This window comes from Protomyctophum parallelum, assembly GCF_964188405.1.
Source record: "Protomyctophum parallelum genome assembly, chromosome: 11".
Classification (NCBI taxonomy): domain Eukaryota; kingdom Metazoa; phylum Chordata; class Actinopteri; order Myctophiformes; family Myctophidae; genus Protomyctophum; species Protomyctophum parallelum.
The window spans coordinates 17,325,975-17,341,776 of record NC_139707.1 but is presented as its reverse complement, the minus strand read 5'-3'; the positions used below and the strand labels follow the sequence as shown (position 1 = coordinate 17,341,776).

At 41.3% G+C, this 15,802-nt stretch overlaps 1 protein-coding gene across 2 annotated transcripts in view; it reads right to left on the bottom strand.

Annotated features, from left to right (window-relative positions):
• Nucleotides 1–15,380, bottom strand: part of LOC310866670 (rho GTPase-activating protein 6) — a 40,544-nt gene extending 25,164 nt beyond the window's left edge. The window contains exon 1 of one of the 2 annotated variants that reach the window (XM_083776370.1): nt 15,122–15,380. In XM_083776370.1, the coding sequence (XP_083632496.1) occupies nt 15,122–15,280 (159 nt within the window). In that variant the 5' untranslated portion in view covers nt 15,281–15,380. Of the gene's footprint in view, nt 1–2,544; nt 2,804–15,121 lie in introns of those variants that run through there. The other variant, XM_083776371.1, reaches the window with a different exon arrangement.
• Nucleotides 15,381–15,802: the final 422 nt, after the last annotated feature.

Below are 15,802 nucleotides of genomic sequence, written 5' to 3'. Positions count from 1 at the left end.
TCCCTACGCTCATTCTGTAGCTCCGAGATGAGGTCACACACTGGGCCCCTCCCACCGCGTTTCAGAAACGGCGCAAGTTTCCGCAAGAAACGTTTCTTATCCTTACCACACCATTAATCCAAAACGTGTAGGGCCCATGTAGGTTTACACTAATTCACATTTAGGAGCGGCCCAGAAAATCCAACTCGCCATTTGAACTGAGCCTTTACGTCCCGTCTTTTGTCAGTCGCTTCCATGTTTATCAAGGAAGTGTGCGTGTGCGCGTGCATGTCGAGTGAACTGAAGTCAGTTGGAAATTTTCGACCAGGGGAGGCGCTAAAGCTTTTCAACTTCCTTGATAAACATGGAAGCGACTGACAAAAGACGGGACGTAAAGGCTCAGTTCAAATGGCGAGTTTGGGCCACTCCTAAATTTGAATTAGTGTAAACCTACATGGGCCCTACACGTTTTGGATTAATGGTGTGGTAAGGATAAGAAACGTTTCTTGCGGAAACTTGCGCCGTTTCTGAAACGCGGTGGGAGGGGCCCAGTGTGTGACCTCATCTCGGAGCTACAGAATGAGCGTAGGGAGAGGGCACATATGGGGCTAGAGTTTGGCCCAGCACTGCGCTACTAAATTCGGCAACTATGTCCATTTCCCTCAGGGTTTCCTCCGGGTGCCGTCTCTATTCATATATAATCTAAGGCTCATACCCACCCAGCTAGGCAGGCACCCACACACATACAGTAGCTCCGTAAGGGAGTGGTTGCACCACTCAAAAATATCGTGTTGTGTGGAGATAATAACATAATTAAAAAATATATAATAATAATAATAATAATAATAAATAGCGCAAATACGTATTGTGAGCTTGCATGTAGATCGGCTATTTTTGCTATTGGTGAGCATTTAATGAACCAGGAAAAGACAACACTTATGCCATATCACAATACAATATCCAAAATCCCAGACATACCGGTTTCACAATATCAATATAGTATCAATATACATATAGCCTAGCCCTACTGTAGATGATATGCTCTCCCCTTATGTTCAATTCTAGACATAAGACTTTACATATAAAAGGGTCGGGATATTTCACTTTCAAACATGCTTGAGGTCATTTTTACATCTACTAAGGATTTTATGAGCACCCCGAACAGTTTTTAAGTTATTTGATAGTGTTTAGATATTTACTTAATTCATATACGTTTTTCAATTCAACTTTTAGGCCTATAGCAGGCCTAAATGAAAAAACTCAATTCCTCCTCATGCATTAACCCATTTCGGACAGACGCCGATAGATACAATAGCATGTACATAACTACAAGAAGCCCAAAAGGGGTTCCCGTCCTGAATTACAATATCTGTCACCAGAACAAGGAACAGGTGTTTTCAATGAATCTATCGTGATTAAAATTGAGTTTTAAGTCACAATGGGTTTGTATATCTATAGGAAGGGGGGGGGGTCAAATAAAGTGAATATAAAATATCTATATACTGAATCAAGCAACTTAAAAACTGTGGCTGGGGTCCTAACAAAGGCCTGAGTACATCGTAGACAGACACTAAAATGACCCCAAACATATTTTGAAGTGAAAAATCCCTTTAGGGTCAATCAATCAATCAATCAATCAGTCAGTCAATCAATCAACCTGGAAGGTTATGTAAACATTGAATCTTGACAATGTGCTGATAACCCTGTTGTTTTCTTTAAGTCAAGGAATACCAACATCACTGGTGGATAATTTGTTGACAGGTTCACATTAGCTCAGTCAAGTCAATCTAACAAATTTAAGAAAAAGGTAAAAGTGACACATGCTGCTGTGCATATTATGGCAACATCACATTTTCCCATCCAAGAAAATGACGCCAGAAAAAGGTTGGCCTTCAAATTCTTCAATGACTCATATCCTTAGTTCCTTACCCTGCCACAGTATACCGGTACTGTATACAAATGCATTTGTCTAAAATTCAGTACTTTTCACTTCCTGACAAGGCCTGGCAGCAAAGTGTTTACCATTGTTTTATTTGACGTCAAGGTGCTTCTGGGGCAATGACTAGGAAGTCACTAACGCAAGCACTAACGCAAGCAATAACAAAGCAAGGGTCTCAAGAAAACTTGTAACGTGAGTGGTCAAACAGGTCTACATGAGGAAGGTGCTGGTGAGAGCACTGAGAGGTAGCCTAGTAATTACAGTGGTGTCCATAACAAATATACTAGAAAGCTCAGGGCATGCTATAAACCAAGTTGTAATGTACCTATTATTGAAAATCAGTAATCCCTGTAATTGAAACAATGATTTCCCCAGAGCTACGTAATGGGTCCAGCACTGGTTAGTTTTAAGTTATCTAAATGAATGCGTTGATTACCGCCATACAAGATGATACACTCCCACAACGTGTCCGATGGCCTGGGACACCGTCGTACGACGGACGCAGTATAAATTGGGCTACATGAGAAAACAACATTCTCCTCAGTGGTAACTGAATTGAAGTTTACACTCAAAGTTACAAGTAAACTCATGACACTATCAGAGACACATAAATTTGTCCTACTCACAAGATAAGCGATGCCCCTGTCCAGATGGGGGTCCCCCATGGCCAGATGACATCGATATAGATTCGCCACGGACGCGCACTTAATGGAGACTTGGAGACAAATATGCGCTCTCTCTGCAAAGTGCAGAGTGCAAAGTTCACGAACGCCGGGTTTTTTGAAGAAATGTCAAAGCCTATACAATATACATGCTTACAAATGTTGACTGTGTCATCAACATCCTAATGTGCCCAGGGGAGGACTGACACAAGTTCCTTCACGGCTTCACGGCTTCACCCACTGATACTAGAGTGGACGAAATGCAATTGCAATCCATGGGCTGGGCGGGGCTCATGGGAGAGTGGTAGCTACAGTATGATTCAGAAACCATTCCAGTCTGTTTAGTCACATCGATAATAATCAAAATAAAACAGACCAAAAAGTCTAGAAAACTGTTAATACAATTATTTATGTTGTATATTACAATACTGCCATAATCCATAAACCATATTGCTGTCGGTTAATCGGTTAATCAATTAACATAAATGTAAACAAATGGGTAGCCAAAAGATTGCATAAAATGTTATGTTTTTATCCTTTAGGTTGAACTGAATTTAATTGATATGGGCTCTTGTTAAAAGCACAGACAACAGGCAGATGATTTGTAAACTCTAGGCTTGCTATATGAATGCATTAAGAAAGTTCCACATTACATGTTTTTGATTCACAAATCAAACTCTTTAACCTAATGTGTTCAAAACAGTTCCCAAATACAATAATAACTAAATAACTAAATTGTATAGAACAAATCATGACGTTGGCCTACATGTGGCTGATTTGTGAATTCTGTCCTATCCTATTGCTTCCAACACAAGCAGGGTCCAGCTCGAGCTACATAATACAACTACATGGAATGTACAGTTTGCAGGAATCTGCAAACTGTACATTCCATGTAGTTTTATTATGTAGCAATGTTAGTGCATTGCTAGTGCTACATACTAAGTATAAAACATGTCAAGTAGGCCTATAATGTTCACCCAAGTAAAAATCAATAGCTCTACTAGGGGTAGTGTGTGTGGGATGCCTCCTGGAGTGCTGGAATGAGCTAGTTTGTTATCACAGTGCAGCGTGCTGATATATTCAGCAAGGCTTTGCCTTATAAACAGGAAGCAATCTGTTAGACAATAACAAACCAACTGGAGGGCGATGTTAGGTAGAGGAATCCTGACCCATTTTGGTACTGCAAACTACCTGACTTTTTAACCACTTGAACCACAGCATCTCTATGGGGGATTAACATTCACTCAAAATAGGTAAATAGAGGGTTTAAATGGGGGGGGGGGGGGAGTGCAATCTACAAGGTCACAATGTGTCGCGATGTGACACGTTGTGAGCTTGTATATCGTCTATTTTTATAATGTGCACACTCCAATCTGTCTGGAAAGTTGCTATGTAAAGTAAAATAACATGAAGCATACTGTTATGAATATCTGGGATTATGAACACCTGGTTCATAATCTGAGATTATGTTCATAATCTGAGATTATGAACCAGGTGTTGCATAGCGGTCAGGGCAGGTGATGCTGATTCCCCTGCACAGCCTAGCGCTAATCTACAGTAAGTAGTTTAACAACAGCTGGAGTTGAACAGCTGCAGCAGCAGCAGCAGCAGCCAGGAAAGCACTGCAACAACATTTCATTCATCACTCTAGCTAGTATTACAGTGTTTGACCAGCTACACCGGTTCTGGTTCACCAAGATGATACATTAGCATGTATTAAATTAGTTTAAAAACACAAGTTCCTGTTATGCTCTGTGTGTGTTGTGTGCTAATGCATTTGCCTTTGTAAGAGCTGAGCAGCCATGCACAGAGTAGCTTGCAGTTTCTGCAAGCTAACCCTCCTCCAGGCTGTCTCTCTCTATATCTCTCTCTCTCCCTTGCTCACTCTCCTCCTAGAGCTCTGAGGAATGCAGATGACATTCCATCCTAACACTCCAGGAGCTACACACAGTCCTACAAAAACCTCCACTATCTCTATCTCTATATCTTATCTCTATATCATCAAAAGGTGCCTATGCTGCCTGAAAGGCAGGACCTCCGATCTGCATTAGAAGGATCTAGCAGCTAGATCCTTACAGTCACAGTATGTGTAACTGCAAGATGCATGATGCACTGTTGCAATTGCAAAAAAAAAAGGTTTTAGTCAAATTTGGAGTGTCTAGCCTCGCTTAGTGCGTCTACAAATACATCTTGTGAGCTACATTTCATGAATGATGTATAACCAGCAGAATGAGACAAGAAGATATTTAGTGGGTTAAGCATGTTTCTGAGCCCCAATACCCAGAGATATGAGCTAAAGGTCAGAAAGAAACCTTAGTGAACCAGAATTGTAATTCATTTCAGCTGGGATAGAGATTCACCTTCCACCAATCTAACAGAACAGGTGAAAACATTTCATTTCACAGACATTTGGTATACAGAACATTTTTCCAACGCTAGAATGAGTTGAAGAATGTTTGAGCAGATTATAATACATAGATAATACATACATTTAGGCTGTTTAGCTAATTAACATGACCTCTAATGCCAATTGTAACGTCTCAGAACGTACTATAATATGACACATGGCTCCCTCTAAAGGTTGTATAATAACTTGCAGACACTGCTTGACTAGTTTGTGAAAATTGTGTTCAAAAAGAGGGGAATCAAAGCAACATGTACATATTTCCAAAGCTCATTTCACATTACATAACATTGAACTAATTAATTAATTAATCTAATGTTCTATCTAATGTTATCTAATCATCTATGATAAGAATAATTTTTAAGGCAAAAACAAAACACACCATGGTAAATGATGACTGCAGGTTTTGAAGAACAAAGCAATGCTTGCCATTGAATGCCAACTCAAAAGAAAGAAAAAATCAGCTTAAATTAATAAAAATAATCATAACCAGTAAGGGTTTGATGAGGTCAGATAAACATAATGGAATGTCAGAACAGGTCAGCTCCATATATGGAGAAGGGTGGCAGCGGGGGCGTCCTGAGTGTACAGGGTTTGATGAGGGCCCAGGTAGGGTCGGGCCTTAATTTTCGGGCCTGTTGCCAGCACACAACACCATGCGTTGATGCCATGTGTGCATATGTGCAAGCACCCAACACTATATCCATACAAAAACACAATACAATACAGGTAAAAGAAAGACAGAGTGTATAGTGTCCATAACTTTGGGGCGGGCCGGTCTAGAGTTCGAATGAACAGGTATCAGTCAAAAGGGAGACATCGAAGAGGAAGGAAGGATCAACATAAGGAATGTCAGTACAGGTCAGCTCCATCTATGGAGATCTAAGGGTTTGAGGTCAGATGTAGAGTTTCTGTCATCAGGGATCTCTATCCCTGATGATGTCATGTGATGTCACGAGGCATGACCATATGTAGGCGTGGGGTGACGGACGGACGGATGGACTGACTGACGGGAAATGCACGTTTTTATAGTAAATGCGACCTGCAGTCGCATCGCAATTAACAGATTCTAGAAAGGCGTGTGGATCAGAACGAAATGCATCACAGCCATATGACACTCACTTTTATAGTAACCATAACATTATACAGTAGTTGAGGGTATTTAAATTATTGCTAAAATCGGCTCCAGTATAAGATTGAAGAAATATGGATGGAAAAAGAAACCTCACACATACTGTAAGTAATGCTTCATGTTTAATTGTTTAATTGTCCTGTGTAAGATAATGTTATTCTATTGTTAGTCTAGTGCTTGTTTGTCAAGGGAGTGGAATAATCTGGAGAGGAGTGATCATTATCCCCACAGCAAGCAAGTCACAGCAGCACACCCTATCCTGTAGTGATGAGCTCCTGAGCACAGTTTCCTCCCAATTAAGCAACATGGATCCTTTGTGCAACTTTATACTTTGTTAGATGTGACACATTTTCAGAGTGAGCATATGATGACTGACTGATGATACTCTTCTCTCTCTCTCTTTTGCTCTCTCTCTCCCTTCTAACACATTCAGTGTATCCAGGACACCTCTGGGAATATATATTTAGAAGTCTTTTATGGCCAAAACCAACATTAATGCTGAGCTGTGAACAATCACGCAATACTGTTTTTCACCCTCCAGCCCACTACATCTTATGCCAATAATGGGTGAACGACTGAACGTGGAAGAGTTTTGAGGATGAAAATACCATTGGATTTACTCAGGGGGATCTGTTTTGAAGCCTACATACAGTATGTATTGTAACACAATGTGATGGGTCAGACTCATGACACTGTGCAAACACAGTAATTCTATCACAGTGAATGAACCAACAAATCTGATCACATCAATTCTTTTGAAACCCAAGTCTTGTTGTCCACCCCACCCGTTGTTTTTTTTCTCTCGTATCGGAGGCAGAGGGAAGTGAATGTCATGGCACTTATAGTAGTGTATGCAAGCAAGCAGGTTTAGTTCCATGCCATACAAACGAAGTCTCCTGTGGGAAGAAATATGTGCCTGGGGGAACGTAGCCAAGCTGATTCTTGGCTATGTTCATTCTGCTCTGCTGTGAGAAATAAGAGTTGAGGCTTACTTCATGTAAACCAGATGTCTCTTTGCTTTACATTTCGGCTTAGTCCACTCAGACCCTGAGTGAGTAGAGTAGACCCCTTACAGGGCACAATGATACTCACCGTAAGGACATAAATAAAAGAATACAGTGCATGATCTCTTTGCCTTTGTAGTGTGGGAAACCACTCTGACACTCTACTGTTCTCTTTGAGCAAAGGAAAAGGAAACAATAATGGATAACAATAGGATTCTTAATAGGACTGGTTGTTAAAGTTAGGGATCTTTAACAACCAGTCCTATTAAGAATCCTGTTCTATTCTGGTGTCAGGACTGGTAAACTGGATATGGAGCCATTCTTTCATAAATGAATGGTAAATGGTCTTTGGCATTTATAATGTGCTTTTATATAGTCTTCTGACTACTGAAAGCACTTTACAATAGGCTATACCTCACATTCACACAGCAATGGCGAAGACAATTGCACAAACCTGCTCACTTGGAGCAGTGAGGAGTTCAGTGTGTTGCTCAAGGACACTTTGATATGATGGCAGGAGAAGCTTGGGAATAAACCAGGAACCTTCCAGCTCCAGATGGCCACTCTACCTCCTGAGTCCTGATGCCTCAAATTAATCAGTGAATTAAATATTATTTTGAATGATCTTGTTTATTAACTATAAATTAACCAAGGCCATGTGCTGTTATGAAGCAGAACAAAACAATTTGTGTGTGTGTGTGTGGGTGTGTGTGTGTGTGTGTGTGTGTGTGTGTGTGTGTTAATTTAAAGGGAGCGAGATTCATTCAGAACTTCTAATAGCTTTTTAAAGGATGCTCCTGCACTATCTGACCTTTTTTTCCAGAAGTATAAAGGAACGTGTATTAGGCTTCGGGCTAATACTATAATATATATGCAAGGGAAGGAAAATGTTTACCATTGAGAAAACACGATCAATTCCAGATTCAGAACCACCTCCACACATCTGTGATTGTAATAAAAGCTAGCTACATCCGGTCCAGTTTGAATTTAAGAGCTTGCTCATGATAAAATAAAAAGCTTGCACATTGCTGACCGTGTGTAATGGAAATGCATGGATCGGGCAAGCAGAATCTAAAAAGACGCAGATATGCTTCGAGTCTTAGGACTTACCAATAATCATGGGGTATTGATTGACACATGTGCAGAGGTCTACCATTCAGCTAGATGGCTGGAATGCATTCTTGTTTAATTTTTTTTGTTACCCACCCGCAGCAATACATGGCAGGGGATATTGTAATATCCTCTGTCCTCTATATTTACTTCTATGAACAAAATAACTAAATAGCCCCGAAGAGATGATTACCTTTTGGTAAAAAACAAAAATCATCACAGGAATACACATCTCAAGAATGGACAGATGTAGAAAGAAACTAGACAAAGTGCCAATCGGCACAGGTCTCCACCAGGGCAGGTCAGGTTGTGGCCTCATGGTGGCGCTATAACAGGCTGTTGAGGAAGATTTGGGCCGGAGGTTTGTGTTGGAGGGATGCAGGTACAATGTTTTTCCATGTGTGCATACATAAGTTGTATACAGATCGATGCAGTTATAGCTAAAAACAGGAATTGGCCTGTTATAGCGCCACCGTGAGGCTGATTTTGAGGAAAAAATTGTGGCATGTCGTCCTCAGCCTAGTGAAAATGTGCGTGTATAATTTAACGGAAATTGCACACTGTGTTTGTGATTTGTGGCCTTTTTTCGAAATGGACGAATCGTGTGAGCTTTGGAAGCCAATCTTAGCCAATCAGGATGTAAGATGGGAAATGGTGCCGCTCCGTGTTGATCACATGACTATGGAGATAGTGTATACCGATTTGTGTGAAATTTGGATAAAATCTGAAGGAGTAATAATAGAAAATGTGTTTTACATATGTCGGCCTCCTGGTGGCGCTATAAAGAGCAGATGTGAAAAATTCCAGGCAAAGGTTTTTCCTTGGCCTCTAGGGAGTTGGCATACAAAGTTATCCACAGATCCGTGCAGTTAGAGGTAAAAACACTTTTCGGCCAGTTATAGCGCCACCTTGAGTCTGAGTTGAAATTGTTCATGTGGCATTTCGTCCTGGGCCTAGTGGGAATGTGGGTGCACAATTTCAGGGAAATCACGCGATGTGTTCATGATTTGCAGCATTTTGTTTGAAACTGAGCACTCCTGTGAACTTTGGAAGCCAATCTTAACCAATCAGGATGGAGTGTGAGAAATCTGAAAGACCGGTTTCGTTGAATGGCTCTAGAGAGACTGTGTACCAATTTGCGTGATGTTTGGACAAAATCTGTAGGTGTACTGTGCAAAAACTTGTTTTGCACAAAGCAGCCTCCTGGTGGCGCTATAACAGGCCGTTCTGGAAAGTTTGGGGCAGAGGTTCATCGTTGGCATCCAGGGAGTGTGTGTGCAAAATTTGGCATCGACCAGGTTAACGGTGGCCGAGATTAGCTGCTCACGGACACACGGACGGACGGACGGACACACGGACGGACGGAGTGCAAAACATACTCTCCCCACATGCCTTCGGCCTGGTGGAGACAAATATGCTGGTGTACTGTAGGTAGGGTTTTATTGTTCATGTTTCAGAACCCCAAGGTTTCAGTGACATTTCTAGATAATACTGTGTATAGTACTAACTATATGTAATCGGCTCCTGCATGCATGTTCTCTGCAAGAGAGAGCGATTGCCATACAGGTCTTTCAACAAACAGTCAGGTGGTTATTGACCCCCCCCCCCCCCCCCACACACACACACACACACACACACACACACACACACACACACACACAGTACCAGTACTCTTTATACAAAACCTGAGGAATTACATTTCCATTGAGTGAAAAAACACAGGTATGACAAGTGGTCCCTGCCATGCCATAAACAATACATACAGACAATTCTGTTCTTATGAGTCCTGGCAGGGAAGCCTGAGATCCAGGACATACTGACATCTCATAAAAGGAGAGTCCTAGAGAGAGAGCTGGAGCTCTGAGTGGGGGTGGAGCTGCAGTGTTTCATGCAAAGGGCATAACAATGTCAACCCGACTTCACTATTGTTATTGCAACGGTCTCTTAGATACAGTCGCCCCTGACCAGATGACTGGTTGGGATATTTATTTACACGCCCAACACATGTGACTTTAATTACTGAACTAAAGTAAGGTGTGCATCTGGTTGGCCACTCTTGTCAGTCTAAGTAGGCATCGTGTTCATGTGAGTAGTGGGAAGACGCCCACACCCTGTGCACTGAGGGCATGGCCACTTTGGGAATATGGTGAATGGAATAAGACTAGAATTGATCACTAAGCAACATGTAGACCCCAATGGTTTATATTTACTAGTATCTGTGCAATGGGATGCGTATAATTTGTAGCAATGCACAAGAATGTGGACATCGAGAGACATCGAGAAGCATCCAAGCTGCCCTGGCATATAAGTCATATTAAATATCATTGCCGTCAGACTGCTCTCTCCACTATTCATCAGCTTCAATCAGATTTATAGTGATTACATTTCTAAGGGTTCTGGCAGAAAGATCTGGGTTCTTGCAGACGACTGCAGGAGAGACCAGATACCTGGTATTCATTACAAGCCTATTATAATGTCACTTCCATAATAAGTCTCCATTACACTAAACAAATACTGTAACCATGAAGACCATCTTTAACACAACAGTAGATACTAGGGAGGGACTGTGCCAACACGTACTGTACACAATACATACAAAACTACTGTGCATAAATGTATTTCTATTTCATTTTATAATTAACAATAAACAGGAAGAATTTCCATTATAATGGATTTTGAATTAAGCCATGGAGTGGTATGCATTCTCAATGGCAATAGCACAAACTTTGGTATGCTACTAGTCCTACATACTTACACCTAGTACATCCCCTGACATTCTGGAGAAAGAACAATTCAAACTTTGGCTGCCTCAGTCAATTAAAGTGAAGAGTGTCTTTCTTTACATCTTGTTTTAAAAGAAGGCAATTAAAAGCCTGACCTCAAGTGGAATCTCTGTCTGAAGGAAACAATGCTTTGCTGCTGAGGCATAATGTTTCACGAGGACGTGGCTTTGCTGGCTCATCAGCAAGAAGTTATTTTAACCTTTTATGTGCTCAGAACCGGCCCCGTTTTAGAAGACTATTAGCTCTGGTCCATAGCCCTAATGCTAATTCTGCCCTGCATTAAGGCTATGGGACCAATGGTGTCTAGCTCTCGCATGAAATGCAGACCAGCCACTTCTGTAGCGGGAATATAAAGAACATTTTACCTACTCACCAATACAAAGACTGTTTGTATAATAAGAAAGCCTACTTTCCTTAGTGGACGCACTCTGAGCCCCCCACCACACGTATAATGTACTTTTTGGCCAGAAAGCGATATATCTTCCACCGGAAAAGAAATACTTTTAGTTACTCCACTGCGCCCTCTACCGATATTGCCTAGAGAAAAACCTCATCGGAAAGACTTTTCCGTTGGGTGAAACAATCCCTTTCTGGCCAAAAAGTGTATATTATACGTGTGGTGGGGGGCTCAGAGTGCGTCCACTAAGGAAAGTAGGCTTTCTAATTACACAACCCGTCTCAGTATTGGTGAGTAGGTAAAACGTTCTTTATTTTCCCGCTACAGAAGAGAGGCTGGTCTGCATTTCATGCGAGAGCTATAGACGCCATCGGTCCCATAGCCTTAATGCAGGGCAGAATTAGCATTAGGGCTATGGACCAGAGCTAGAAGACTATGTCAATTCATACTCCATTTAGTGCTAAGAGAATGTAACTTCATACTCCATTTAGTGCTAAGACAATATGAATAATGTAATCAAACCCACATAATCACAATTATCAGAACCATTTTATTTGGCCATGTATATACTGCATTTGCACATAATAAGAAATGGGACTGGGTGGGTTGTAATGAACAGGAACATTATGTGAAAACATGTTTTGAAGTCATTGATGTTACGTTGCGTTGATGTTCAGTAGCACATTTGAAGCCTGAAACAGCAGTATTACGATACCTATCTCTAACTCAAAGTTAGACTGTTTCCTAAATTATCACATGACACAAATGGTAAATCTGGTTGTAAACGCCTGGCTTATTATAGGCACAATGAATACAAAAACTTGTACATTAGTTTACTGTGCATTTGAGTTGAGCTCAATGTTTTCAAGAACAGCTACACAGTGAGCTAGTTTAAACTTGTAATATCTTTAAAGAGGCTATGAAAAAAACATAAAGACCCCTGTATAGCAACCCAGCATTACATCATGCTTGAGGGAATTCAAAACATTTCCTGAATTTAGAGCTTTCAGGGAGCTATTGAGTCATATAGTAAAGAGGCTCCCGAGAAAGTTCTCTTCCTATGATAATTGCTTGTGTGTAAATGAAAACAACCATGCATTACAATAAAATCTCTTCAGTGAGATACTATTGTCACTGTAGGGCAGAAAACTTTCATCTCCGATGTGATTTTTTCATAAATAAATTACCCATTATATATTTTGTTGAGTAGAGAAAATAGACAAGGTTACCCAATCTTCAAGGTTACTACATGCTGCTGCTACACGGCATGTTGTGAGCTTGTAGATCTGTTATTTTAGATTTATTTTAGAGACTACATGCTCAAAATAGGGATGGCAGGTTTAAAGCGGTTTAGTCTGAGTTTTATAAATATTTATACCAATTAAAAGTAGGCCTACTGTATTACAAGAGCTTGTGACTAACTATATCCTTGGAACACAGGTTATTTTTTTCCTGAAAAGTAAAGATTTGAACAGGCTACAAGGTTTACGCCAGACAGTGGTGTTATGCAGTGATTGATTGGAATTCTTATTTCACAGTATGCAGAATGGGTACATTTCAAACAAAAGCACAAGTCAATACAAAACTCTTACTGTGGACCACACCATGATTAAGCAAAGGGGATGGGGGGACTCAGACTTTATTTATCGGGGTGAATTGCCGCCCTCCGTAGGTGCTCTTTGAGAGCGGTTTTGAAGGAGTCAGGGATTCACATGTGTCTTAATGGCTGTTGGTAGGGCGTTCCACATTTTAGTGGCATAGGAGCGAAATGGATTGAAATTGAAACCCTTGTTTGAGCTGAATCTGAGTTGCATGTGGTTTGTTGAGCTCCCCCTGGTGGGGGTCATCCCTATGTTCCCCAGGTTCTATGTTCCCCACTTACCTTAGGGTTTAGGGTTAGCGTTAGGTTTCTGGTTTAAGGACTTCAGTGTTTTGTACTATACAATTGTACAGTCGATAGTACAGAACAAAGAATGTTTGTTTTTGCCATCTTTGTTGAAGAGTCTGAGCAATTATGTTTTAGTTTATTTTATGCCAGTGTTAGTTTTTAGTTGGCTAAGACTAGATAGTTTAAGTAGCCTAAGCAGGCCTAAAGTTCAATGGATTGTTCAAAGACTGAGCTTAAATCAGAATTAGCTACTAAAAGTAACACAAGACTAAGTTGCTAAAATACTTTTAGTCTTACTAGAATTACAAAGATTACTTGGTTAGGTTTCTGGTTTAGGTTTATTCTAAGTGGGGAACAAAGAACCTTTTTTGCATGGTGGGGAACATAGAACCTGGGAAACATAGGTACGCTCCCCTCTGGTGTTGTGAGTGCGGACTTCGTTGACGTTATAGACAGTTACATATCTTCACTATCTTGATGGTGTAGCGAATCTTGTAGACTAGACCCATTGCAAGATGCTGTACTCTGTCGTCAACGTCAACCCTAAACCATTCCAGCCTATCAAAATGGGTAGGGTGAGGTGGGTTCGGGGAATAGCCTGACCAGTTGATTTTGGGAAGTCTCAAGCCTTGTTTTAAGGGCCTTTGAGTACGACCAAGAGGTGCATGCATATAGTCAAAGAAACCATGTACAAGAGCTCCTGGGTTTTCAAGGTGTTTTTGTTGACCAGTGAGGAGATCCTGCATGTACAGGAATCTTGTTCTTTGGTTGACTTTTTTTATTACGTTGGTGACCATTTTATTAAGGGAAAGATGTGCCTCCGGGATGGAACCTCAGTAGGTAGGTAATTTCATCATTACGTGTGATATTGTCAATTTGTCACCCACAATAGTGGAATAGTCTCAATCCCTATTTTTGCATTTCGTTCTACGTGTGTAAGATTCAAATGGCACTGTTGGCCTACAATAAAAAAGCTAATAAATTTCTACTCAAATAGCACAATAATAGGCTATAGGCCTATACTGTAACTGTACACAAGCACGTGACAGGATGTTCTTCTAGCAATCAGTGATATCTGGTCGAAGACTAAATTAAATACAATCTTGTTTGTGATCAAAACAATTGCTTACAAACACACATCCTCTCGCTCTCTTTCTCAGTAGCCTACTCACATGCGCAGGCATGTGCGCACGCACGCACACGCCCAACCACGCGCGCGCGCGCGCACACACACACACACACACACACACACACACACACACACACATACACACACACACACACACACACACACACACACACACACACACACACACAGAGATCGTGTTCCTTTAATTTTTTTAAAGCTCTTATTAATATTAGCCTATGTCTTAAAATAACCTAAAAGTTACTTCTGGATCCTACTACACATTATTTGTTATTGACAGGCACAGGCTGCTTCATGATTGCATATATACCAGGCAAATGAAACTATAAATCATCGACTGCTTCAGGTGAGCCAGAGACCGTCATCATCATCGGCAACGCGCCGTCAGAAGTAGGTTAACCTTACCTATGATTTATTTGATTACGCGTCGCGAATGGTTACATAACATTTCATACCGGTATTCCGTTGGCAAGAACATTTGATTAGGCTAGAAATAAAATAACGAGTCAGAGTGAGACGGGTGTCCTCAGATATCGATCACCACTGGTGAGCGACTCCCCCTGGTCGTGATCGAGGTGAGGTGCGCGCAAACAAAGTTTGACATGATGACAACAAGTGACAACAACATCACCAGGTGGATTTCGATTTTTCGAATTTGTTATCTCTGGTCACTGACCTTATCCGATGTCTCTTCGACTTCAGTGCCATAATGTCGCATCAGTGTTGGGTCCAAACTGATACTCTGCCTCAGTTTATGCTTGGAAACCGTTTTGCAGCTTGCTGGAAACATTGGAGAGCACGGGAAAACACTGTTGAACAAACCTTGCGCATGCATTATTCCTTTCGCTGATTGAATTTGAAACACACCGCGAATTGAAATATTATGGCTCCGTGGGAGAGGGCCCCAAAAGAAACCTCTATTTGAAGTTTTACGAATGGTCCTTAATTGGCGCATCAGCACTCAGCATGCTGCCTGCGCCCTCTCAGTAGCCATGAGCGCCTGTCCTGTCGGAGATCCTGCTCTCACTGTAGTGTAGCCTCCCCCTCGGTACCCTGGCTTTTATTTTCGTTCGCGTGCGGCTGAGGAAAGTGGATAGACTGGATACGCACGTCCCACGCCCCTCCAACAGCAGTAGTAGACCTTTTAAAAAACTTTTACCAGCGAAGCTACGTCCCAGACTCCCACGCCCCTCCAACAGCAGTAGGCTAGGCCTTTTTCAAAACTTACCAGCGTCAATCAAAAAGCTAACTATAGGCGAACAAGGGCCAGCTTGAAATTCATACCAGAAATTCATAATAAAAACATGTCATATTAGAGTGTGTGACTGTGGCCATAACCCAGAATAGCAATAGCATA